The sequence below is a fragment of the Clinocottus analis genome, unplaced genomic scaffold (assembly GCF_023055335.1).
Source record: "Clinocottus analis isolate CAN_PGR_092001 unplaced genomic scaffold, fCliAna1.0.p SCAF_28, whole genome shotgun sequence".
NCBI classification, from domain to species: domain Eukaryota; kingdom Metazoa; phylum Chordata; class Actinopteri; order Perciformes; family Cottidae; genus Clinocottus; species Clinocottus analis.
Genome location: NW_027176020.1, coordinates 2,078,296 through 2,101,186, shown reverse-complemented (window position 1 = coordinate 2,101,186; position 22,891 = coordinate 2,078,296). Strand labels below are relative to the sequence as shown.

The following is a 22,891-nucleotide window of genomic DNA, read 5'->3' as shown; positions in this document are numbered from 1 at the left end:
TCACTCTTGTGTGCAGTGTTTCTGCAGATTCGCGCTGGGGAGTGCGAACATTGTTGATCTTTAATATGTTTGGTCTAATAACTGTCTTCAATGAATCAACAGGACTCGGTCAAAGCGCAGCATCACTTGGCTGCTGGGACGGATCCAAGGTTTGTTGTTCCAAAGCAACCCAGAAACGACACTTCAGCGATCACTAAACATCCAATGTTTTACATGAAATGCTCTATATTTTATGGATGTGCCAATGTTTTGTTTCCACTGGCAAGGAAATAGTGACGGTTGACACGTTTTAATCCTTTGGTTAAAAAAAAAAAAAAGTGGGTGAACACGGGTATACTCACACAGACATTAATGAAAGTGTTCTTTGATTGTTAGAACATTTAAATCCTTAAGATGAATATTTGACGTTCCCTTGAATAGGGCTTGTCCTACACAACCTACATCTTTTTGCATTCAAGGTGCCATTTAACCTGTTCTCTAACTATTTGACTAACGATCTTGTTGATAAAAACGTGCTGGTGGACCTCAACCTCTTGTTTGTGCATGGTAAGCCATAAACAGCCACTAGATGTCGCTGTGTCTTCAGTTCGCCCTCTTTAGAAAGTTGGCAACAAAGAAGTCTCTCCAGACTTCTGTTAGGTTCGACTTTTCAATAGTACTGAAATAGTTTGCACATTTTACCAACAGTTTTAAAAATCTTACTGATTGGAACTATTGAACTTGATTAAATGAAAGGCTGGAAAGGGGCAAACGAGTTTCTATATATAGGCCCGACCAAACAAATCAATTGACAATGTTGCTATGAACTTAGGTTCGATGTTCATAACACCAGTTAATTAAATTGTGTACATTTCAAATCTTACTGCTCACCCTAATGGTTATTTCTCACAGTGGTAAAGATAGTGATAAGATAATACATTTGAGTCATAATCATAATTTAGAAGGATGTTTTTCAGTAGTGTAACTATCTATAATACATATGAAGCCTCTAGTGGAGGTTATATTTTTACTATTACTGGTAGTACTTTAATTCCACGGTGAGACAGTCGATGTCCTCTCCGTGGGCATCAATGAATTTCCCCCACACAAAAGGTGGGTTATTACATAAGTCCGGCTTGTAAGCCGCAGCAGAAATTGGATACCAGGCGAGTTGAAAAGTCATAAAGCATATTTATTTCCAGAACAACAAAGATCAGAACAAAATGAGCAAATCAAAAATTCAGCCAGTGAGCATGTATGCGTGTTAAGGACTGGCCCACGAAGAAGAAGACTAGCGCGATGCTGCAAGACAAAGGAGACAGAAGGACAAAAGACAAAGCGACGCCTAGTGGAATGGCGGACCAGTAGTAACGGGTCGGTTGGTCCCAAAAAAAAGGTATCTTTTCTCCAGATTCACTTCCGTCAAGTAGTTTCAGAAATTAACGTTAGCAGCTAGTCGGTGAAGTTAACGGACATGAACGGCGAAGGCGATTTTTTTGTGAAGACTTGGCGCTGCTCTCGCTCCCTCCAGGTGGTAAAATATTCTGCAGTTTTGTTTGTTTTTTGTTTGTTTGTTTGTTTGTTACCCTGCATACGTTGACATTGAGTCCACGCAGGGAACACCGGATTCTTTAGTAGCGTTGGTCCCGTCCGCCGCCTCCGTACGAGTTCCCGCCATACCCTCGGTCTCCGTAGCCGCCGCCGCCACCGCCGTAGCCGCCGCCTCCTCTACCGCCGTATCCTCTTCCTCCGCCGCCTCCTCGCGAGTCCCTCCCGCCGTATCCTCCTCCGCCTCCACGGCCGCCGCCTCCCTTTCCAGCTTCATCCACGCGGATGTTGCGGCCGTCCAGGGACTTGCCGTGCATGGCCTCCTGCGCGTGTCTGGCGTCGTCCATGTTCTCGAATTTCACGAAGCCGAAGCCGCGGGAGTTGCCGGTGTCTCTGTCCCGAATCACGTCGACTTTCTCGATGGCGCCGTACTTGCTGAACGCCTCGGCCAGAGTGTCCTCGTTGGTGTCGAAGCTCAGGCCTCCGACGAACAGTTTCCCGTCGTCAGACATGGTGATGAGATTTCAGCGAGTACAGCACAGCAAAGAGCGAATAACGGAAGAGGGATGGGAGGGGGATGCCGCGTGTATTTATACCCTCGATCTACATCCGGTCAAGGAGACCCCCGTGTTTAAAATGGCGGAAATGCAAAATACCCCCCCACCATCTCCAAAACGCGTGTAGTCTTTGCGACATTACTTCCCCCAACAGAAAGGACAATTTCATCCTCGGCGAACCGGCGGTGAAGCCGGGAAAATACTTTGGCTCTGAAGGAGCTCATCGGACTCGTGGAGAGACTGCGGGTGATTTAGTCGCCGTGTGCAAAACGCAACTGAACCGTTATCTCAGGAGCTCGTGCAAAGTGAAGCGGGTCATTCGGCTGTAGTAAAATCACAGATGGGATAAACATTTAAATGTATCTATTTATATAAATTAAGGTTTCAAACGCATATTTAAAAGTGCCGCTGGAATAAGTCCTTAAACCCTTTTTTCACTTCCGGTCATTCGTCTTTAAAAACAAAAAATGTTATTGGGCTTTGGTTAACTTTTAAAAAAAATCAAGTGTTGAACACAACTTAAGAGATGTACAAGTTGTATTGTACGAAATTATACTTAATTTTAAAAAGTATTTTATGTTGATCAAGAAGATTGTCTGCGGCGCTATACGTCATCACTTTCCACCGGTTTGTAGTGGTGGTGACGTGGAGGTCATGCGACCGCGCTGTAGTTTTTTTAGCTTTAGTTGTTTTTCTTTTACTTCTGGCGATTGTCTTGCTCATCAATGACTAAACAAATGTTTGTGATTAGCTACAACATTATGATCTATATCATCTAATACATGGAGATATAATGGGATAAAACATAATCTTAATATTTAGAAAACTGCCATAGTTAATTTAAGAATACACTGACGTGCATACAATCTGAGTTAAAATGTTTAACTTTTTAATGTAATCACAGTCCTATTTGTTGTATATTTGTCTGTATCAATAGAGACATTAAATGAGTGATTTCACAATTCGTAAAGCAAACAAATTAAGCTATATAAACGCACAGGGATACACCGACAATGTTTAATCAATACATTATCACAAAACAACAAAAAATGTATGTGCCAATATTTTCTTACCATTTGTGTTTCCGTCTGGAAAACATTTTCTTGGAATATATTTAAATCCCCTGTTAAACTCATATTTTGTCTGATTTGTCTTTATTTACCAACTATGTTTTATGTACTTTTTTTTTGACTGTCACGTCGGTCCCCGTTGCACAAATGCATCTCTCTCCTATATTTTTTTATTTAAGCACTAATCAGGTATTTTGACAACATCTTAAGTAATATTGTTTTCTCTGTCATGCTTTTATTTTATTGCAATATTTTACATGTCCTGCCACTTATCAACTATTGCTCATTCACTTTCACATTGAATACATCCATGTATCTACTTTGTGCAATTTTACTTGAAAAAAAGAGGAAAAATGATCCATTCAAGCCCAGCATGCACCTCGGCCAGCTGTCCAGGCCTCCAATGAAGGAGCAGTGAGGAGGAACCCTGTCTCTGTGGCTCCAGCAGTCTGGTCTGCACATTCGGTTCAGGTCAGCAAACAGTTTCACAACACACATAGAAAACCTGCAGAGAAATGTATAGTTTGAATGTGTTGCTGTTTCTTGTCTTCCTTCTTCTCTACTGCAGTCGGCCGTCTGAAGCCAGAAACCGAGGCCTCAGGACGGGCTCCTCTGCAACGTCTCCCTCGGCCGTACAATGAAGCAGTGAGGAAGAAACTTCAGGTTGGTTCCCTTCACATATATTTATCTATAAATATATATAGTTATAGAATGTAATTTCATGTTTTCAATGTGCATTAGTCTTGCTCAAACACACAAGCTTATTATTAAAGTCCAAGAGTTTTTGAAGTGAGTTAAATGCATTTATGTATCATTGTGAGATGACATGAGAAAAGCTGATCTACAGTAGAAGAAACATTTGAAAGCGATAGCCGACAGAATGCCAGTCCTTCTGCTTTATGTTCCATTATATTTTTAGTCGTTGTTTTCCACCATAAATTGGTGCAGAAACAAAATCCGAAAAATGAAAATAAAGTTTGACTAAACATATTTTTTTATAAAACACACTATAGGTCCATTTAAAACTTGTTCAATAGCTTTCTGGTTTATATGACGCCTTCATATCCGTTCATGCGCTGTACACATTGGAGATGCAATCGTTATGTGCAGAGGGAAATCACTTCTCAAATAGTCACAATAATTTTTCAAAGTTAAATACATACAAGTCAGTCCTCTTTAAATGTTAAACATACGTTAGTCTAATCATTCTGACAAGTGACAAATTAATTGCTAATATTTGTAATCAAGTTCAAGATATGTTAATCTGAGTTGACCGGTCAGTGTAATACATTTGTAACATGTCAAAATCTATTACAGATTAGTCAAAATGTCATTTTGACATTCTAAATGTTATTTTCTACACAAGACAAATAGCTATTTGACTACCGTTTGAATGTTAGAGACCCTTAAGTTAATAAATAAGTCAACCCCACTGTTTTTAAAGGGCTGCCGAGATCAGCCAATCAAATGTTTTGCATGAATCCATCCAGGAGAACATCCCTGCCAACTGCTATAAGACTTTATAAGAAATCACCTCTGGCCAGATTCTCTCTCAATTGAGTCACTTAGTGCCATCACTGTATCTACACACGCTGGCATTTTCTTAAAATAAAATGATCTACTTTATTTTATGAAGTATTTCTCATGTACTGTGCTTGACAAATGCCCCTTAAGATAAAGTGTCTGTGGTCTGACCCACCAACACCATCGTCTTTGAATGTTTACTTTAACTATTTAGCAGACAGTCTGAGTTATAGTTGAGTCTTAATCTGATTAAATGACATTTCTACTGCTAGTTTAGGACTGTTCCACCCATAAGTACCATAAAACTAGATTTATTACTAGAGTTAAAACAGAAATTGGATACCAGGCGAGTTGAAAAGTCATAAAGCATATTTATTTCCAGAACAGAGATCAGAACAAATGTGCAAATCAAAAATTCAGCCAGTGAGCATGTATGCGTGTTAAGGACTGGCCCACGAAGAAGAAGACTAGCGCGATGCTGCAAGACAAAGGAGACAGAAGGACAAAAGACAAAGCGACACCTAGTGGAATGGCGGACCGGTGACGGTTAAGTTGGTCCCAAAAAAAAAGTCATTTTCTCCAGATTGCTCCAGATGCGAGTCTAGTTGTTCAGAACTCTTAAATTAACTTGAACGGCGCAGGAAACTGTTCTTTTTCCCGCGAAGGCGATTTTTGTTGAATACGTGGTGCTGCTTTTGCTTCCTCCAGGTGGTAAATAATTCTGCACAGTTTGTTATTGAGCCTGCAGACTTCAACGTTTAGCTCCTAGATGTTGTCATTTGTAAATGATCTTACTAGGAGCATTGAAGTCCACGCAGGGAATACCGGGTTCTTTAGTAGCGTTGGTCACGTCCACCGCCTCCGTACGAGTTCCCGCCATACCCTCGGTCGCTATTGTAGCCGCCGCCGCCGCCTCGACCGCCGTATCCTCTTCCTCCGCCTCTACCGCCGTATCCTCCACCTCCTCGGCCGCCGCCGCCGCCCTTTCCTGCCTCATCCACGCGGATGGAGCGGCCGTCCAGGGACTTGCCGTGCATGGCCTCCTGCGCGTGTCTGGCGTCGTCCACGTTCTCGAATTTCACGAAGCCGAAGCCCCGGGAGTTGCCGGTGTCTCTGTCGCGGATAACGTCGACTTTCTCGATGGCGCCGAACTTGTTGAAGGCCTCGGCCAGACTTTCCTCGTTGGTGTCAAAGCTCAGGCCTCCGACGAACAGCTTGCCCTCGTCCGACATGGTGATGCGTGAATTCAGCGAGCAGGAGTCCAACGCGGCGAATAACGGAAGAGGGATGGAAGGAGGATGCCGCGTGGTTTTATACTCTGGAGCTACATCCGGTCAAAGAGGCCGCTGCCTTTTTAAAATGACGGAAATGTCGAATAAAACGTCCCAATAAAAATGTCGTCTGTGTGACACAATTTTCACCATTAAAACAATTAGACAATTAATGCTTAGCGCAATGGAGGTGAAGACAGCTTATAATGGGGGACTCGTAGAGACGATTTAGTCGCCGTGTGCAAAAACGCTGCTGAACCGTTATCTCCGGAGCTCGCGCTAAGTGAAGTGGATAGACAGGTTTGTGAGGTCGCTGATTGACTTGAAGAATGTACCAAAAAATAACGTCGCCGGGGGGCACGTGAGGTGTAACAATGGCGGAGAGTCCCGCGAGCTCGGGCTTCTCTCTTTTTTTTTTTTTTAAGCCGCGTTCACACAAAGTTGTTCTTCTGGTCCGTCAGCTGCAGTAAAAACCACGGTGACGTCATGGTGACGTTAGAACCATGCGACCGCGGTGTAGTTTTTTTTTTCTTCAAATAAAATAAGATAATCCTTCATTAGTCCTTCAGTCGAGAAATTGCAGGATTAAAGCAGCATTGATGAAGTTAATAAAGATTTTTTAAAAACTCAAGTAATGTAAATAAACAGTAGAACAGCAATAAAACAAAATTAAAAAATATTAGTAAGAAGAATATTAGATAAACAGATGGAATAAAAAATGTGCTCTGCCAAAAAGGGTACAGAAGGTGATGCTAAGATAATAAATGTATGTTTGGCCTCATGCCAAAGGCTGACAGCTCAATGCCTTTAGTGCATATCTATCTCAGGAACCACATCGGCCCGTGAAGAAGAGGACTGGGATGCTGCAAGACAAAGAGGAGACCGAAAGTGTCTCAAAGTGACACCTCGTGGAGTAGAGGACGAGTAAAGATAGTTAGTGCAAGCTATTAAATTGAGTTACTTCAATAACTCTCTATGAAGCAGTGTTCTGGGTGTTTGTGTCTGGGGCTTTTATTCTGAAGAATAAAACGTAAAGAGGAGAGGAAAATAAATGTTCTAGAAGTGTGTGAAAAGATATGAAGTGCTTACGAAGCCTTGTGTTATTATTGTATTCAAATTATAAAGTGTAGGTGCACCATAACCCAAGGCTAGCTTATCCTCCTAGACCTTTCTGCTACCTTTGACACAGTGAAGCACCAGATCCTTATCTCCTCCCTCCAGGATCTTGGTATCACAGGCACTGTGCTCGCCCTCTTCTCATCCTACCTCAACCACTGCACAAAGATGTATGATGTCAAAATAATTTATAATTGTATAAGCATGTCTAAAACATTATTATTATTTTTTTTAAAATCTGAGAAAAGAATTGTATGATAAACCAATACATCATGACGTCATAGCAGTAAACACGTCACAGTGAGCTGTAAAACGTTAAACTATACCACTTTATAAAAAAGTCTCAAAACCTAATCCATATGGTAATTAATGATATTATATTTGGTAGAAGTTATTTAAGTTAACAATACTTCTCATTAAACTCGTCCCCGCGGTTCGTTTCGCGGGCGCGCGCTTTAAGCGGCCTCCGGATCGGGTTGCTGCGCGCGCAGCCTCCTCCAGATTCACTCCCCTGTCTGCGAGTACAGTTGTTCCGACTCCTTCGTGCTCTCGTTTTTCTGTGACTCTTCTTAAATTAACTCGAGCAGCCAGTCGGGGACGTTAACGGACACACACGGCGCCGGAAACGGTTCGTTTTTCGTTTGTTTTTCTTGCGACAAGGTGACTTTGAAGACTTGGTGCCGCTCTCGCTTCCCCCAGGTGGGTGAACAGTTGTGCACAGTTTGTTTGTTTTGCGTCTGCAGACTTTGACATATGATATGTCCGAGGCGCATTGAAGCCCACGCAGGGAACACGGTGTCCTGGGCGGATTCATACCTGTTGGTTAGTGGACTTGTTCAGGGGGGTTAGTCCCAGTAACAAGAGGTGTAACTAGTTAGTGGATGACATCACCAAGTTTCAGTCTGCATACCTGCTGCACGTGACCGACAGTTTAACGCTCCAGCTTGGCTTCTTCAGGTTGCATGTTGTCACGTGACGTCCGTGCTGTGTTTGCAGAAGGATCCGGTGGATCACCGAGGAAAGGAAGGAAGGATGGAAGGAAGTGGAGATAGAGGAGACGACATGTCCACTGACGAGGAGCCCACGTTCACAGTGAAGCTGCTGCAGCTGCTGATGCTCTCCACCTACTGGGGGATGCAGATCTGGGTCACCTTCATTTCAAGTTGGTACACACACACACACACACACACACACACACACACACAGTCACAAACCCAGTATGATAACTAAGTAACGCACAGTAATAATAGAGATAGGTAATTACTTTATTAATATAAACAGGTAAATGTGTTGTTGTTGTTGTTGTTTGTGTGTTTGTTCACCCGCTCAGGCTTCGTGATGGACAACCACCTGAACCGACACACCTACGGGTTCATCCAGAGTCGCCTGGTCCCGTTCTACCTCCACCTGGGTTCAGCCTGCGCCTTCTTCAACCTCACCATCTTCGCCGTGTACCACCCATGTGACCTGCTGGACGAGCGGGAGACCTTCCAGGTGTGTGTGTGTGTGTGTGTGTGTGTGTGTGTGTGTGTGTGTGTGTGTGTGTGTGTGTGTGTGTCATTTAAGGTTGTATGCTTTGAATCCTCATTGTTAGTTTAAATACTACATTTTATCACTTTTTACTGTTTTACACACATCTTTCACACTGTTTGCTCATGGAAATCTGGTTAAAAGTCATGAAACTCATCTCCGACTCTTCCTCCCCGTCAGATCTTCATCTTCTTCGTGGCGGTGACGGTGGCGGCGGTCAACGCGCAGTGGTTCGGCCAGATGACGTCGGAGATCATGGCGGACATGCACCTGGTGGAGCAGGCGTGCGGGCTGGGCCAGGACATCGGGCTGTCCTCCAACCGCGAGGCCTACGCCAAGCTGTGCGACACGGACGCCAAGTACCGGCGGCTGAGCGGCCGGCTGCGGCTCTACCGGCTGCTGTCGTCGCTCTGCAACCTCTGCTGCCTCGCCTGCAACTTCTACAGCCTCTGCTACACGGCGGAGAACCTCGCCCGGCTGTGAGGGACGCCGTCTCTCTCTCGTCGTCTCTCACACGCCGTCTTCCTCGCCGCCACGCCTTAAAATAACGTGTTTTTAAAAATATAGAAGCAGGAAGTTTTTATATATTTGATACGTTGAGCTTCTGATTTATAAGATGTACGATTTTAAAAAAGCCAGTTCAGCCCCGTAGAGGGTTAATGAGTGTGTGTGTTTGTGTGTGTGTGTGTGTGTGCATGCATTTGTGTGTGCCTTTTTGTTTGTTTGTGTGCGTTTGGTTGTTTGTGTGTGTTTTTTGTGCGTGTGTGTGCGTTTGTGTGTTTGGTTGTTTGTGTGGGTTTTTTCTGTGCACATGTGTGCAGGTTTTTTGTGTGTGTGCGTGCGTTTGTTTGTGTGCGTCCGTTTGTGTGCATATTTGTGTGTTTATAAACAGGTTAATCCTCGTTGAGCTTTAATAAAAGCAGCTGCTCTGCTTCTCTTAGAACATTTTTATTTAAACATGTTTTGTGTGTTTTGGCGTGATGGCGTCACACCGCGTGTTCCTCTCTGATAACACGCCGCCGCCTCACCTCTCACCTTTCCCCCAGTGAGCTCGCTCTCCTCCCGGCGGCTCCTCCGGCTCGTCCTGTCTGGGTGCAGCTCCGTGAGCTCTTTGTTCCGGTTGTGTTCACTTTGTCATCGTCGGGCTTCAGCCCTCCGCTGCTGGAGTGAAGCGAGACGAGTTCAAACACTTTGGACTCATTAGAGACTCTGCAGAGGTCACGCGGGTCACCGTGATGAAAGTTTGTCCCTTCAGGGCCTCCGTACGTATATTTGAAGACCTGAAAGACACCGCCGCAGAGATTTACTAAAGTTTAAGTCAAACCTCTCAAGTACGTCTTTGTCTTGTGCTCAAAGTACACAGCCAAATAAATATATATATATATATTTTAGTTGTACTTTTTTTGCTGGAGGTTTGTATTCCGGACAGTACTCTCTCAGGTTGTCTGAGCTTTTATTTTAACATTTTGATTTTTACTGAGTATTTATTCAGAAACGTTTGTTTTCCGACCGGAGACGAAGACGTTTGCTTTGTGCCAAAGACGATGCGACCAGATCTTTGACAACGTGCTCATCCTTCATGTTACTGTCAGCACGGGCATCGAAAAATGAATCATAAAGTCGACAGAAGCATCGCTGTGTGATTTTACAGGATATTCACACTCGTGTCTTAATGAAACAATGGGTCATTGTTGTGTGTTTGTTGTGTAATACTGAATGCAAGTTGCTTGAAGATCATCAGTGGTTGTGTTTGTGTTTGAGATGTTGGGACAAATTGTTTGGGGGGTTTTGTATTAAATCATGTTCTTGATATATTGTCCTGCTTCTCGCCTGTTTATAATGAAGATTAATTTGTAATATTTGTAAAACAACCCTCATCTGCACAGAACCGACGCTGCGACGCATTTACATTTAATATCTTTTACGCTTGTAAAGTTGACTTTCATGTTGAAGTCTTTTGACATAGTTTGAGAGAATTTATCATGTAAACTCCTTCAATGTGTGGAGATTTTTTATTAAATTTAATTTATTTGAACCAGTGACACAGAGCCGCCACTAGAGGGCGCTGTGACCCACACCAACAAACACTGCTGCCAGTGAAGGGAAGTAAAGAAGTGACCTACAAGTTCCACTTAAAACTCAAAATAGAACCGCCATCGCTTTCAGATCGTTTCGCTTTTTTGGTCTTTTTTTTCTACTTGTTTATTGCATATTTGTATCTGCATGAAGACATCTTCAGCTCAATATGGAGCAACTTTGAAGGAAGAAATGAAATAAGCAGTTTATTTCGTATTGAAAACTTTTTAAACACAAACTTATCAGACATGAGTGTTAAGGGGATATTTATACAACTTATCAGATTTAATCCTGTGGCTCTGATGCAACGCCATGTTTTAAGATTGAGCGTCTAAAATAAATAAACAGTTGCAAAAATATTAACAGAATCGGTTGTTCTAATGAGACTCAAGTAGGAGATGACGGATTGAATAAAATAGTATTTTATTTATAATTACAACCTGAACAACAAATGCATCGTGTCAACAGAGTTTTTTTCATCTTTGTGTAAAAATACATCATTGTGTAGTTACTGCGTTTAAAGATCACAAACAAACTCCACCTACAACAAGAATATTAGTCTACAATAAATATAAAATGATGTCGGTAAAAATGTAGAAAAAAAAAACACAACAGCTCTCGTCATACCAGACTATTAAAAGTTTTTAGAAAAACACGTGTCTCTTGTAGTACTTTAAAAAAAAAAAAAACCTGAAACGTAAAGAAAGATAATCTCAACAATGAATGTAACAGGAGGCGCTTCAGCTCCGCCCGTCTGCGGGCGCGGCCTCGGTAACAAAGTGCGATAACATCGTGTCAAGAAAACAAAATAAAACGAAACAAATCCCCTTTTACAAAGTCCCGTTTTGTTCATTCTGCATAGAGAGAAGCAGCAAACACTGTAAAACACTGAGGGAGCGACGTGGGAACCGTCATCTTGGAAGAAGAAAAAAAAGGAGGCGGCGACATTTTATTTAAAGCCACGATCCTTCCGATGGGAACCGGCGGCGGCGGCGCGACTCCCTCGTCCGCTTTGGTTGTTTCTGAATCGTCGAGGCTCACAAGCTTATGAACATGAAACAGTGTACGAGCAAAAATAAACAAAGAAACAAAAGATCTCCAGACTGAAACAACGGATAACGACAGCGTCAGTGCATCTCACGGTGCTCAGAAGGCCTCTAAAAGGTACATTCCTTGTAAACAGCAAAACAGAAAAGGCATTAAAACATTAAAAAAAAGGATTGTGCCTTAAAAAAAAAATACACTCCGCTTCTTAAAGGGATAGTTTGGATGTTTTGAAGATGGAGTAGTTCTGCTTTTAGACTCCTAGAATAATCTACATCCGCTCTACTTAGCCTGTCTTCACCTCCTCAACTGGCTGCGAGCCGTAACCTGAGCTCTCTTCAGACGCCATTGATAAAAAAAACAACCTCGTTAAAAAAAAGCAAACACCCGAGTCCGAACCATCCCTTTAAATAACGGACGTTTCCAGCTGTAACGTTCAGTAAATGTGACATAAATATTAGTATTGGTTCCATGTTTCCCTTATTCGCGACGCTCACATGAACAGTATAAAATACCTTTATTTTAAAAAACTAAATAAAACCCCACAGACCCCACCCCCCCTAAAAAAAAACAATACTGCATAAATAAAAGTCGTACTAAAAATAGAGTTTTGTCTCCGGTCAGCAGTAAGAATGAAGTCCAGTGTCTCATACGACCACCTTGCCCTTGATGTCCAGCTTGGTGCTCTCGCTCGCTTTGATGGACTGCTCCTCCGTGAGGGTGATGTAGGAGTACACCAGGCTGCCCGCGATGCTGCAACACACACACACAACACACACACACACACGCACACACACACACACACACACACACACACACACACACACACACAACACAAAGAACCTTTAATTCAGGCCAAAAAAAGACTTGAAAATCAAGTGTCATTCAGCGTAACGTTGAACACGTTGCAACACATCTTCATCTTCATCATGGGCCTTTATACTTCCGTCATATTTCTAAACAAGATCCGTCTTGCACACATGAATCCCCCGCAGCCGATTGGCACATTACAATCTGATATCCGTGTCGGCGCCGCTCGTTCCCTCCGCTCTGAAGCAGAAGGTGTCAAACTCGAGGCCTACATTTTTGAAGCCGGGCAATGCTAAAGCTATGTGAGCAGGTGTGCCCCAGACCACATTCAGCTATGTGTGCCCCAGACCACATAAAGCTTTGTGGGCAGGTGTGCGCCAAACCACAAAGCTATGTGGGCAGGTGTGGCCCAAAACCACATACAGGTAGAGGAGCAGGTTTGGCTCAGACCACAAAGCTTTCTGAACAGGTGTGCCCCAGACCACATAAAGCTATGTGAGCAGGTGTGCCCCACACCACAAAGCTATGTCAGCAGCAGGTGTGCCCCACACCACATAAATATCTAAGAGCACACTCAGGAAAGGATCTGACAGGTGAGGGCTTGTCATGAGATGAGTTAACGTTTTGTACCTGATATTCAACCCGATGAAGTTGGTCCAAGAGAAGATGTAGTCCCCGCTGAACACCATCCCGATGTACGTCACCAGAACGTTCTGCAGATGAAAAGAAAAATTAAAACTCAAAACTAAAATCGATTTCGCGCAGCGGGTCATCGCTTCACATCGGAAAGCTGCCGCGTACCTTGATGCAGCCCACGATGGTCGTCGTCAGAGCGGAGTTGTACTGCGTGCAGAGCACGGTGGAGTACATCAGCACGAACCTGCAAAACAACCGCGGCGTGCATGAGTCAGCGCAAGTTGGAGCACGAAGTCGGGAGATTTCGCAACGCTCACGCAGCGACTAAAGGCTCCCTGTGAGCTTCACGCCGCTCAAGCAGAGCCACGGACCACCAGACGGCCTGCCACGATCCAGATGTTCACCAAGACGAGGCTAAATCCTCACGCATGCACGCACGTCACAACCCTTACCCCATGATGCAAGAGAGGACGAAGAGGGCGAGGAAGAACATATCTGACCAGCCGTCATACTCCACCGCCTGAGAAGAAACAGAAAGCTACGAGTGAAGAAACACACAAAATATCTATAAATTTAAAAAAGAAGGCAATTATGTCGTTTCAGCTTAAGTGGGTCCTTGTGGACGAGTCTGGCATTCAATGGGAAATTAACGGAGCACTTTACTGACATTACCTCGCTTACAAATGCAACACACAGCCTCTAAAAGCGTTAAAACATATTTTTTAAAGTAAGCAGAAGGCCGAGGTTTCCAGTGAGAGGGGGCTGCGGGCGCCGCTGTAATAACTCCACTCGGTGCATAATGGCAGCTTTGTGCCTTCTCTGGCTGCCGGGACCCAGAGGGCCAACCAGAGGGCCTGTGCCAACAATGACGGACTAACACACAGCCACACACACACACCCATGCTCTCTCACACACACACACACACACACACACACACGCTTCAACTTGGGAATAAAACCTAGTAAATAACTGAAAGTTTATGGTTTTAATGACGGTTCGAAACTAAAATCCTCCATGGATTAAGACGTTTTAGGCGGTTTCGGGGATTTAAATTGAGAAAATGGAGCTTAAAAAGAGAAGAAAGAAGATATATATTGGTATGCTACGAGGGTAGAAGATAAGATAATCCTTTTCTTGGTCCCACAGTGGGGAAATTAAATTGCAGGATTAAAGCAGCAAGAGATAATAAACAAGTCATAAAAATAACAGTAGGACAGTTATAAACCAGTCAAAATAATCCACAATGGCACAAATATATGTACAGACAGAAAAAACAAGTATTAAGTATTCATACTGCAACAGTTTGAAGTGGTTAAAGTGACCAGAAAAGTGATGCAGAGGGAGACGGTTGTGTATATGTAGAAGCGTTTGTCGGTGCAGATGTGCATGTAAGTAAAAGGTTAGCATTTCTACTCGCTAGAAGCTAAACGGGGAAGTCGAGCGACTCACCTTCTGTATGTCTCCGGTCACGTGCGCCAGCAGCACGGTGGGGATGATCATAAATAATGCATTGTAATACAGCAACCCATATTTCCCCAACTCCTGTGAGGAAGAGATGAACAGGGGAGGAAGAAAATGAAATGAACGGAGGCAGAACAGAGCGGCTTATTCAGTAAAAGTCTCCCAGTGCATTCCTCACTAACTATCCATGCACATGTCACACGGCACCGTGCGTCTGATTCCCTCTCACGAGACTCCATCCTTCACTTCGACATGATAACATCACGCACACACAGAGACAGACACACACACTCGTCTCTGTCCTGTGCTACATTAGCAGATGGTGCTCTGCTGACATCACAGGCTAAAATTGGATGCAGTTTCACGTCGGCTGTAACGCGAGAGCGGCCAGGAACAGACCGCAAACTTGCCGTGCAGTTAAGATTTTTTTTTTTTAAAAGAGAAAGCAGGAAAACATCCAAGACAAACAGATCCAGGGCGCGATGAAAGAGAAGAACCGTTTCTTGGTGTTTGTGGACACAGAGCGTCTTTAAAGCCAGACACTCGAGGGCAGTGTCGGGTTTCCCCGTCGCAGTCGCCAACGCTCGATGCCAAAAACAGCACCGGCCCCTCGACAAAGGTGACTATTCATCTCCTGAGAGGGGAGAACATGGGCGGCGGCGGCGGCGCCGGCGTACCTTCGCGTCCAGTTTTTGCTTCACGTAGGCCCCGTTAGCCGCCGTCAGCACGTCGTTCATGAGGATGAACACGTAGCCCTGCAGGTCGAACGACAGGTCGGCACTGCAGGCGGAAACCAGAGAGAAAGAGAGAGGTTAGAAAGCAGCCGGTGGCAATGAATGAGCACTCTGTCGCTAACAACGTAGCCCCCTACGGCGTGCGGTGGTTTGCTAACATGTGTGTGAGTGCCCCCCCCCTCCTCTTTAAGACAACATCACTCAGGCGAGCCCATACATCAGGGCTTTGTAGTGACGCCGCTGCTTTTTGTTTTAAACGGCACAGACACCTGGACGCTCACCTCGCGGCTATGAACGCCCCGAGGATCATCGTAAATACCGTCAGCTGCACCGGCCTGGAGAATTTCTTCCTGCCAAAAGGTCAAAAGACAAGCAGAGCAAATGAAATTCTATCCGGCTGAAAGTTCTTTAAAGGAGCCTCCAGCAAGGTTTAACAGAAAACAGGAAGTGGGCTCGGAGTCTTACTTGAGCAGAAGAACCTCGGCCAGCATCGTGAACAAGATGGAGAACCTCCGGAGGACCGTGAACATCGGCAGGCTGGTGGAAGAGGACACACGATGCTTTAACTCTTTTTTTTTTTTCCTCCGTCACTTTAAACCTGTTAACTCGGAGCCCGCTACGGCAGCCTGGATGTCCAAAACTAGACAAGACCGGGTGCCATCGTTTAGAAAGACGGGATCGCGTGGGGTGAAAAGCTTGGCGTATCGTAAACATCACGAAAAGATGGTGCAAAGTTGATTTTAAAAACTAAGAACTAAAAAGGGAAAAGCATGAAGTTGAACGCTGCACAGATCCCACGTGCATAATATCTTAAATCCTCAATATGTAAGTCGAAATGGCAACCATATAGAAATTTCCAGGCAACCAAAAGCTGATGCATGGCGACCATTTTTAAAAAGTAAGCCTTGTGCGGTTACGTGTGCGCACACACACACACATGCACACACACAGACATGAATAAGCCTTTTATGGAGCTGGTGTACAGACCATAAACGGGGTTATTCATCATGTCCGTTAAAAAAGAAAACGCACTCTGTGTTTATCTGCGCTCTGCCGCGAGAAGAATGTCCCACCAGATGGAAAAAAATGAACCTTTTGAACCGTCACCCGGCCCTAAAATAAATTAAAAAAAAAAAAAAGGGTTTAAAGAGACGAGGACTTACTTCAGCCGTTTGGTTCCAAACAGACCGGTGATCTGATTCCCCACGTAGAGCAGCGGCAGAGGGAACGTCTGTGAATATGTACATGGACGTAAAGACTAATGAAGCCTTGCTCATGGTGAATGGGAAGCCTTTGTATTGATGGACGAGGAGGGAGAGGCTCACCTTGCGAGGTATGCTCTCATCGCAGTCGGGGAAGGTGATCACCCTCGCAGCCTTGCCCACCCACAGCACGACCACTGTGGCCAACATCTACACACACACACACACACACACACACACACACACACACACACACACACACACACACACACATTGAAAGGGGAAAATGACTTCATCTCTGCCTGCTTTCAGGGAGTTTGTAAAATACAAATTGTTGCAGAAAGAGTGCAGGAAAAGTGTGTATCTTACTTGTCCAATGCCGACACATATTGAAGAAGGGAACCTGTGAAAGCAGAGTTGAGTTCCCGTTAGTCCCGCTTGCCCGTGAACGCAGCACACCGTTCCGTCTAACCACGTATAGATAACACAAGGTACCACCTGGTTTATCCCACGGTCCGTGAAGCCCGCGTGCTTTCGGCGTGAGCTAACGCGGTAGCTTTGGGGTTTATCAAACCGTTATAAGTGACACACACGTTAAAACACGTCACCTGTAGTTGGTGAGGACACTTTTGTTCACCACGACGATGAGGAACGAGCTCACGCCGTAGAATCCGGCGGCAAACAGCTTCACGAACAGCGGCAGAGGTTTGTCCGCCATCCCCGACGAGTTCTCACTCCCCTCTGCTCGGCTCTTCCTCTGCCATCATCGCTCCGCCGGCTCACTACGCGTCCCCACACACAGCGGCGCATGCGCAGAGCCACACGTACGTCCATATCCCGCTGGTACAGACTCGCGCATGCGCAGAGCACTTCCGCCTCAACTGACGAGAGTTCAGCATATAAAGCTAAATAAAATATAAAGTACATGTGTTTTTTTCTTTAAAACAGGTAAAACATCATGATAGTAACTTGTATTGTTATATATAAATATACATTCATTTGAAAGACATCCTGCATTAAATATTACAATTTCTTTTATCACTCTTTATTCAACAATTGCACATGTAAAATGTTCATAAATTGTCAATGAGAAACGGCAAAATACATTTAATTCAATATCCCTAAGGGCAACCGCAGAGAATAAAAATAGAATTAAAAAAGCATAAAATAAAAAAGGGTAAAACATTGTATAATCTAAAAGGAAACCTCGCTGATCTAATATTAAATTGAATTCAACATCTGGAAAAAAAATGTATTAAAATATATGAATTCTAATGTATTTGACATATCTGGTGAATCATTTCACAAACCAGTTTTCTTTTCATTCAAAATGTCACCAAAACTCTGACGAAAACGGGTTCACGAGGAGTTTAAAATGACATTTCCGAGTATAACAATGTGTTTTCTAGTCAGGGTCCTTCAGAAGAGGACTTGACAGGATCAGCAAACCTACTAAGGATGTTTTAAATGAAACATGAAATTAATAGTTTCCTTATATGAGGAAACTATTCAAGTAGTTTGGGGCGAACTTTCCCTTTAAATTTCCCAAAAATACAAAAACAACATGCTTGAATATCTTTGCCAGAGTCATATGAACATCTGTGAAGCTTCTGATGAATATGTATTTAACTTATTTATAAGAGTTTAAAAACAAGGACAAAATGAGGACGGTGTTATATGATAAATAAAATGTGAGCAATTATTGATGAAGCGCAGGTCACAAGCAGCTTTGAGCTATAACGAAGCCCAATGTGATTTACCTGAATTAGACTTTCAACCAATATGTCAAGTTTTCCACCGTTTTTCTGATGGAAACCTGCTTGCAAAACGGTCGTGTGCAAGTTGGATATAAATAAATGTGGTTATTCATTGATTTGACGCTCTCGCCTCCCATTTATTCGCAACAAACATCCCCCGAACTTTTGAACCCAGTGGGTGAAATGTTTGCATTTTAATACCTCTTTAGACATTTAGTGCAAGAGGAAAAGTATAATTTAGAGTAAATATAGAGACAGAGAGAGCGTTTAACCGCTGACTGATGGCCGACTTCTTGACCTGACCTCGTGCCGTGGTCCATGTGTACTTTGGCAGGTGGCTGGGGGGATAAAAACCTGACGTGTCCCTTGATAAGCAACGCGTCCCTGCATGTGCCACGTTGCCGAAAACACAGCCAGCGGAGCCGCTGGGTCAGACCCCGTTTGTCCGTTCATTCATTTCTTCGCGTAGAAAACGGCACACAGCCGACGCCATGTCCGGGCTCAACGCTTCTCTGGGATACTTCGCGGTGGTCGTCCTCTTCGCCGCCCTGCTCCGGGCCATCTTCAAGGCGTACCCGTGGCTCGCCTTCGTCCTGGAGCTGGCGTCCTCCTTCGCGCTGGTGGCGTGCCGCCTGGAGGTGCAGACCATCGTGGAGGTGGGCGAGTGGGCCGGGGCCCTAGGCCCCGACGTGACCCTGACGCTGCTGTTCGCGGTGCTGCTGACGCACGGCCTGGTCTGCGGCGGCGGCGCGGCGGGGAACCCGGCGCTGGCGCTGCAGAAGTTCCTGCAGCTTGAGGCCGGCTTCCTGCAGACCGTGCTGGCCGTGGCGGCCCAGTTCCTCGGCGCCCACCTGGCGCTCTTCGCGGCCGAGTACTACTGGAGCCTGGAGCTGACGGACATGCACATGATCAAGGCCCTGATGTGGAGCAACTGCAGCTCCTCGCTGCTGGTCTCGCTGCCGCAGGGGTTCGTCACCGAGTGCGTCTGCACGCTCGTCTTCCACCTCGTGCTCCTGAACCTGCAGCGGCGCTCCGCTCTGATCCGCGTGCCGCTGGTCGCCGTGCTCCTCACCTTCCTGGCACACATCGGTAAGAGCCGAGGGGAGAAACCGGACCGCTGCTCTACGATCGGTGCAAAGAAAAAGCTCTGCTGCGGATCAGCGTTCATGTGCATTCACACTCAAAAACTCACCTATTGTAATAATATCAGACTAAATCGCCTGAAGACTCTTGATACTTGAATTACTCCGTCATCAGTCATGTGTTTGTTTGAAAAAAAAATGCAACGAAAACCTTATAAAAGAGAAGAAAATAGTTTAATTTGAGCTTGTTTTATTAATATCTTTTACTGGATATTTAATCGATAGTTTTTGATGTTCACAATCAGGTTTGTCCTTCCTTTTTACACTAAACTACAAGTCCCTTGAACGCCACCTCATGCACTTTACTTTCTTTACAACCATCTTTGATCTGTGCAACAAAGACTTGCAAATGTATGTATGCATGCATGTCTCATAATGTATGTATACACGTATTATGATGCATGCATGCATTATGATGTATGTACGTATTATAATGTATGCATGTACGTATTCGTCAATTCTTTCCCCCTCTTTCGTGCAGCTAAGAGCTACACCTCGGCCTACATGAATCCCTCCTTGTCGTACGGCCTCACCTTCCACTGCCCCGGCTTCACCTTCTCAGAGTACGCGCTGGTCTACTGGCTCGGCTCCCTCACAGGTAAAGTTACGCTAACAATGAACGACGACGCGTGTCGGTTTTCTCTAAAAGCCAACGACTGTAAAGTGAACGTCTGTGTTTTCCCCCCACAGGGATGGTTCTGGCTCTCTTCCTGTACACGGGACACATCCCCAGGATCTTTTCCAGGAACCTCCTGTATTCCCAGAAGGGCCGTTCCCGAGCCCGGAAGGCCGACAAAGGAGAGAAGAAGAAAAATTGACATGAACTACACTTCTTTATTATTATTATTTCCTTTTAATCAACCTTTAAAAAAAAGGAAAAGTAGAGATTTTTACTGTACAGAAAGTGTGAAATATTCTTGTTGACAATTTTCAATAAAATCGTTACCATCGAGTAAGTTCTATTCATGGGAAAAAACAACAACACTTCCTCACTTTGCATGTGTAGCATCTGACACTGGGGTCTGATACTGGGTTTCCCTTCTGCAGTCACCTGAACTGGTTTCTCGCTCGATATCTAAAACCACTCAAATACCAGTGTGTTAAAAATAAAACATAATTCTCTCTCTAATAACTATTTGATATTGCTGTGAAAACATCTCCACCAAACAACTGTTTTGATTCACGTTTCAATTCCCCGTCGCCTGATGCTCTTGAATGCATCACAATGGAACCTCTATTGAGCTCAGTGACTCTGTGGAGACGGACCGCCGGCTAACGGTAACTAGCTCTTCTTCTTTGTCGTTGAAAATGATCCATTAAGGTGCGAGGAGTGCTTAACTACAGGTGTGTGGTGCTAGGTAGAGAGGGGCAATGAGCTTATAAAGTATAGAATAACGTGTCATCAGCGTAGAATCACATATTCACATTTTACAGCGTATTAGAAGCTTCATTGATTCTGGAAATGATCTCAGAGGCCAAACGTGTTTTAGATTAATAAATAATCACTTTAAGGTTGTGGTTAAGTACAACATAAACACTTTTCTTTGAAGGGAAAAATAAAATAAATACCAGTTCTTCATAATTCACGGTCAGAGGAGGGAAACCTGCCGCTACGTGCTGCCGCTACGTGCTGCCGCTACGTGCTTCCGCTACGTGCTGGCGGCGCTTTGAGCGGCTCCGGGTTTAGAGGACGACGCCGACCCGCCGCGCTTTTTGTCTTTTGGTTGTTTTTTAACGGGATTATCTGAAAAGGAAGAAAAAAACAAGATGAAAATGTAGCTGTGACAATAAAAATACCCCCATGGTAAGTCATAAATGTTAGTTAAAAAGCAATAATTACGAGATAGAAAGTCATAATTATCAGAGAGAATTATTGCCCTTCAAAGGGAGCAAACTATTGTTTCAATAAGTGCAGAGTCGGGTTTATTTTGCCACCTGGCTGCTGTTGCTGTTGTTGTTGCTGCTGCTGCTGCTTCTGTTGCTGCTGGTTCTGTTGTTGCTTCTGCTGCTGTTGCTGCTGCTGCTGGTTCTGTTGCTTCTGTTGCTGCGTCTGTTGTTGCTTCTGTTGCTGCGTCTGTTGTTGCTTCTGTTGCTGCGTCTGTTGTTGCTTCTGTTGTTGCTTCTGTTGCTGCGTCTGTTGTTGCTTCTGTTGCTGCTGGTTCTGTTGCTGCTGCTGCTGCTGGGCTTCGGGTCGGTCGACCCACAGCCGGTGATCCGGGTCATTCAGCAGCGTCTTGCTCTGATCACAGCTGAGGCAGCGCACCACCGTGAAGCGAGCCTTTCTCTTCTTTCCTATGAAACAACACGAAGAAGGTCAGCGACTTCTTTAAATCTACCTGAAGAGAAAGTATACGCAGGAAAATCACATTCTATCAATCTAGTCTCTGCTCAATAGAATAAGTTGCATGGAACAGATTGTTGTTTGCTTAAATGAAATGACTCTATTTCTCTCCAAAAGGATGAAGTGACTCACTTCGCTGTCGGATGGAAGCCGTGACACCGGGGATGAGCAGCGAGCAACACTTCCTGCACAACGTTCTCTTCACCGACGGGTCTCTGCAACAAAATACATAAAATACAGAGTCACTGTGTGTTTCTTCTTGTTGGATTAAAGTTACTGTGAGGAACCTTTAACTGGCCAGGGGAGAACCAGAACCTGCACTGAGAGGGGCCCACTGTCAGACCCCGCTGCAGTAAAATGAGAGGTTTTCTAAAGGGACCCTGGTGCCCTGATGCACTACCACTCACGACCAAAGGGGGCGCCAGACTCCAATAAATTAAAGTTCCTTGTCACAACTTAAAAGCGTAAACACAACACTAAATATATTGTAGGAAGCAAAAGTAAATGTACACATTATACAGAATGGTCGATTTCAGAGTAATAGATGCTAAACATGTTGTATTTCAAAATAAAACCAGCCGGGCGTTAAAAGAATAAACTTACTGTCTGAGGACTAAACGTCTCGCGATGGTCTTCTGGGTGGAGCAGTAGAAACGAGCCAGCTCCACGTTCTCCGGGTTTTGGGATAAAACGCAGTGCGCGGCCTGAAAAAAAGAGATGTAAAAAAAACCTCATTACATTACACAAATGTCTGTTTAGCGACAGTAGCTCGCGTGCTGGCCACGTGACTTCTGCCGCCGGCGTCACGACAGCGATGACCTCATAGCTCGCGTCGCACCTGGTACAGGTAGTTGAGCCGCTGGTACGCCTCTTTGTCCTTCATCTGGGACGACATGACTCCGGATTAAAACACAGAAACCGTTTTCTGAGCAGCGAGCTCCGCGTTCAGATCTCTCAACGAGCAGCCGGACCGCAAACACTGTGACACTTCCGGGCGATACCTCCAAAATAAAAGCATCCGATAAACTCACGCCAACTTAAAAAAAGAAAAAGAAAAACACAATAAAACTTGCTTTCAAAATGATTTTGATC

General features: G+C 44.6%; 6 protein-coding genes across 7 annotated transcripts; 2 read left to right on the top strand and 4 right to left on the bottom strand.

Moving 5' to 3' along the window:
- Positions 1 to 1,150: 1,150 nt before the first annotated feature.
- On the bottom strand, positions 1,151 to 2,300 carry LOC137795461 (uncharacterized). The gene has a single exon (XM_068592956.1). The coding sequence runs from the start codon at positions 2,037 to 2,039 to the stop codon at positions 1,611 to 1,613; it is 429 nt and encodes a 142-aa protein (XP_068449057.1). The 5' UTR covers positions 2,040 to 2,300; the 3' UTR covers positions 1,151 to 1,610.
- On the top strand, positions 1,203 to 10,405 carry si:ch211-121a2.4 (transmembrane protein 205). Of its 2 annotated transcripts, XM_068592953.1 has the most exons (5): positions 1,203 to 3,625; positions 3,723 to 3,817; positions 8,062 to 8,227; positions 8,396 to 8,559; positions 8,776 to 10,405. In XM_068592953.1, exons 3-5 carry the CDS (start codon positions 8,098 to 8,100, stop codon positions 9,076 to 9,078), a joined length of 597 nt encoding a protein of 198 aa, XP_068449054.1. In that variant the 5' UTR covers positions 1,203 to 3,625; positions 3,723 to 3,817; positions 8,062 to 8,097; the 3' UTR covers positions 9,079 to 10,405. The 2 variants fall into 2 exon arrangements, with proteins under 2 accessions (XP_068449054.1, XP_068449055.1); XM_068592954.1 differs by lacking the exons at positions 1,203 to 3,625; positions 3,723 to 3,817 and adding an exon at positions 7,595 to 7,764.
- LOC137795538 (cold-inducible RNA-binding protein A-like) lies at positions 5,030 to 6,233 on the bottom strand. Its single transcript, XM_068593070.1, has one exon. It carries the CDS (start codon positions 5,908 to 5,910, stop codon positions 5,512 to 5,514), a length of 399 nt encoding a protein of 132 aa, XP_068449171.1. The 5' UTR covers positions 5,911 to 6,233; the 3' UTR covers positions 5,030 to 5,511.
- Positions 10,406 to 11,077: 672 nt separating the features above from the next.
- LOC137795555 (nucleotide sugar transporter SLC35D2-like) lies at positions 11,078 to 17,351 on the bottom strand. Its single transcript, XM_068593091.1, has 12 exons — positions 17,168 to 17,351; positions 16,929 to 16,962; positions 16,683 to 16,769; positions 16,521 to 16,588; positions 15,823 to 15,894; positions 15,639 to 15,707; positions 15,301 to 15,403; positions 14,612 to 14,704; positions 13,614 to 13,681; positions 13,327 to 13,405; positions 13,156 to 13,238; positions 11,078 to 12,468 (listed from the first exon to the last, which is right to left on the bottom strand). Exons 1-12 carry the CDS (start codon positions 17,275 to 17,277, stop codon positions 12,363 to 12,365), a joined length of 972 nt encoding a protein of 323 aa, XP_068449192.1. The 5' UTR covers positions 17,278 to 17,351; the 3' UTR covers positions 11,078 to 12,362.
- A 1,456-nt stretch (positions 17,352 to 18,807) lies between these two features.
- aqp12 (aquaporin 12) lies at positions 18,808 to 20,276 on the top strand. The gene is made up of 3 exons (XM_068592791.1): positions 18,808 to 19,405; positions 19,940 to 20,056; positions 20,149 to 20,276. The coding sequence occupies exons 1-3, from the start codon at positions 18,808 to 18,810 to the stop codon at positions 20,274 to 20,276; spliced, it is 843 nt and encodes a 280-aa protein (XP_068448892.1).
- On the bottom strand, positions 19,522 to 22,770 carry rpp21 (ribonuclease P 21 subunit). Its single transcript, XM_068593004.1, has 5 exons — positions 22,638 to 22,770; positions 22,403 to 22,503; positions 21,932 to 22,014; positions 21,394 to 21,750; positions 19,522 to 21,202 (listed from the first exon to the last, which is right to left on the bottom strand). The coding sequence occupies exons 1-5, from the start codon at positions 22,692 to 22,694 to the stop codon at positions 21,108 to 21,110; spliced, it is 693 nt and encodes a 230-aa protein (XP_068449105.1). The 5' UTR covers positions 22,695 to 22,770; the 3' UTR covers positions 19,522 to 21,107.
- Between the last annotated feature and the right edge of the window lie 121 nt (positions 22,771 to 22,891).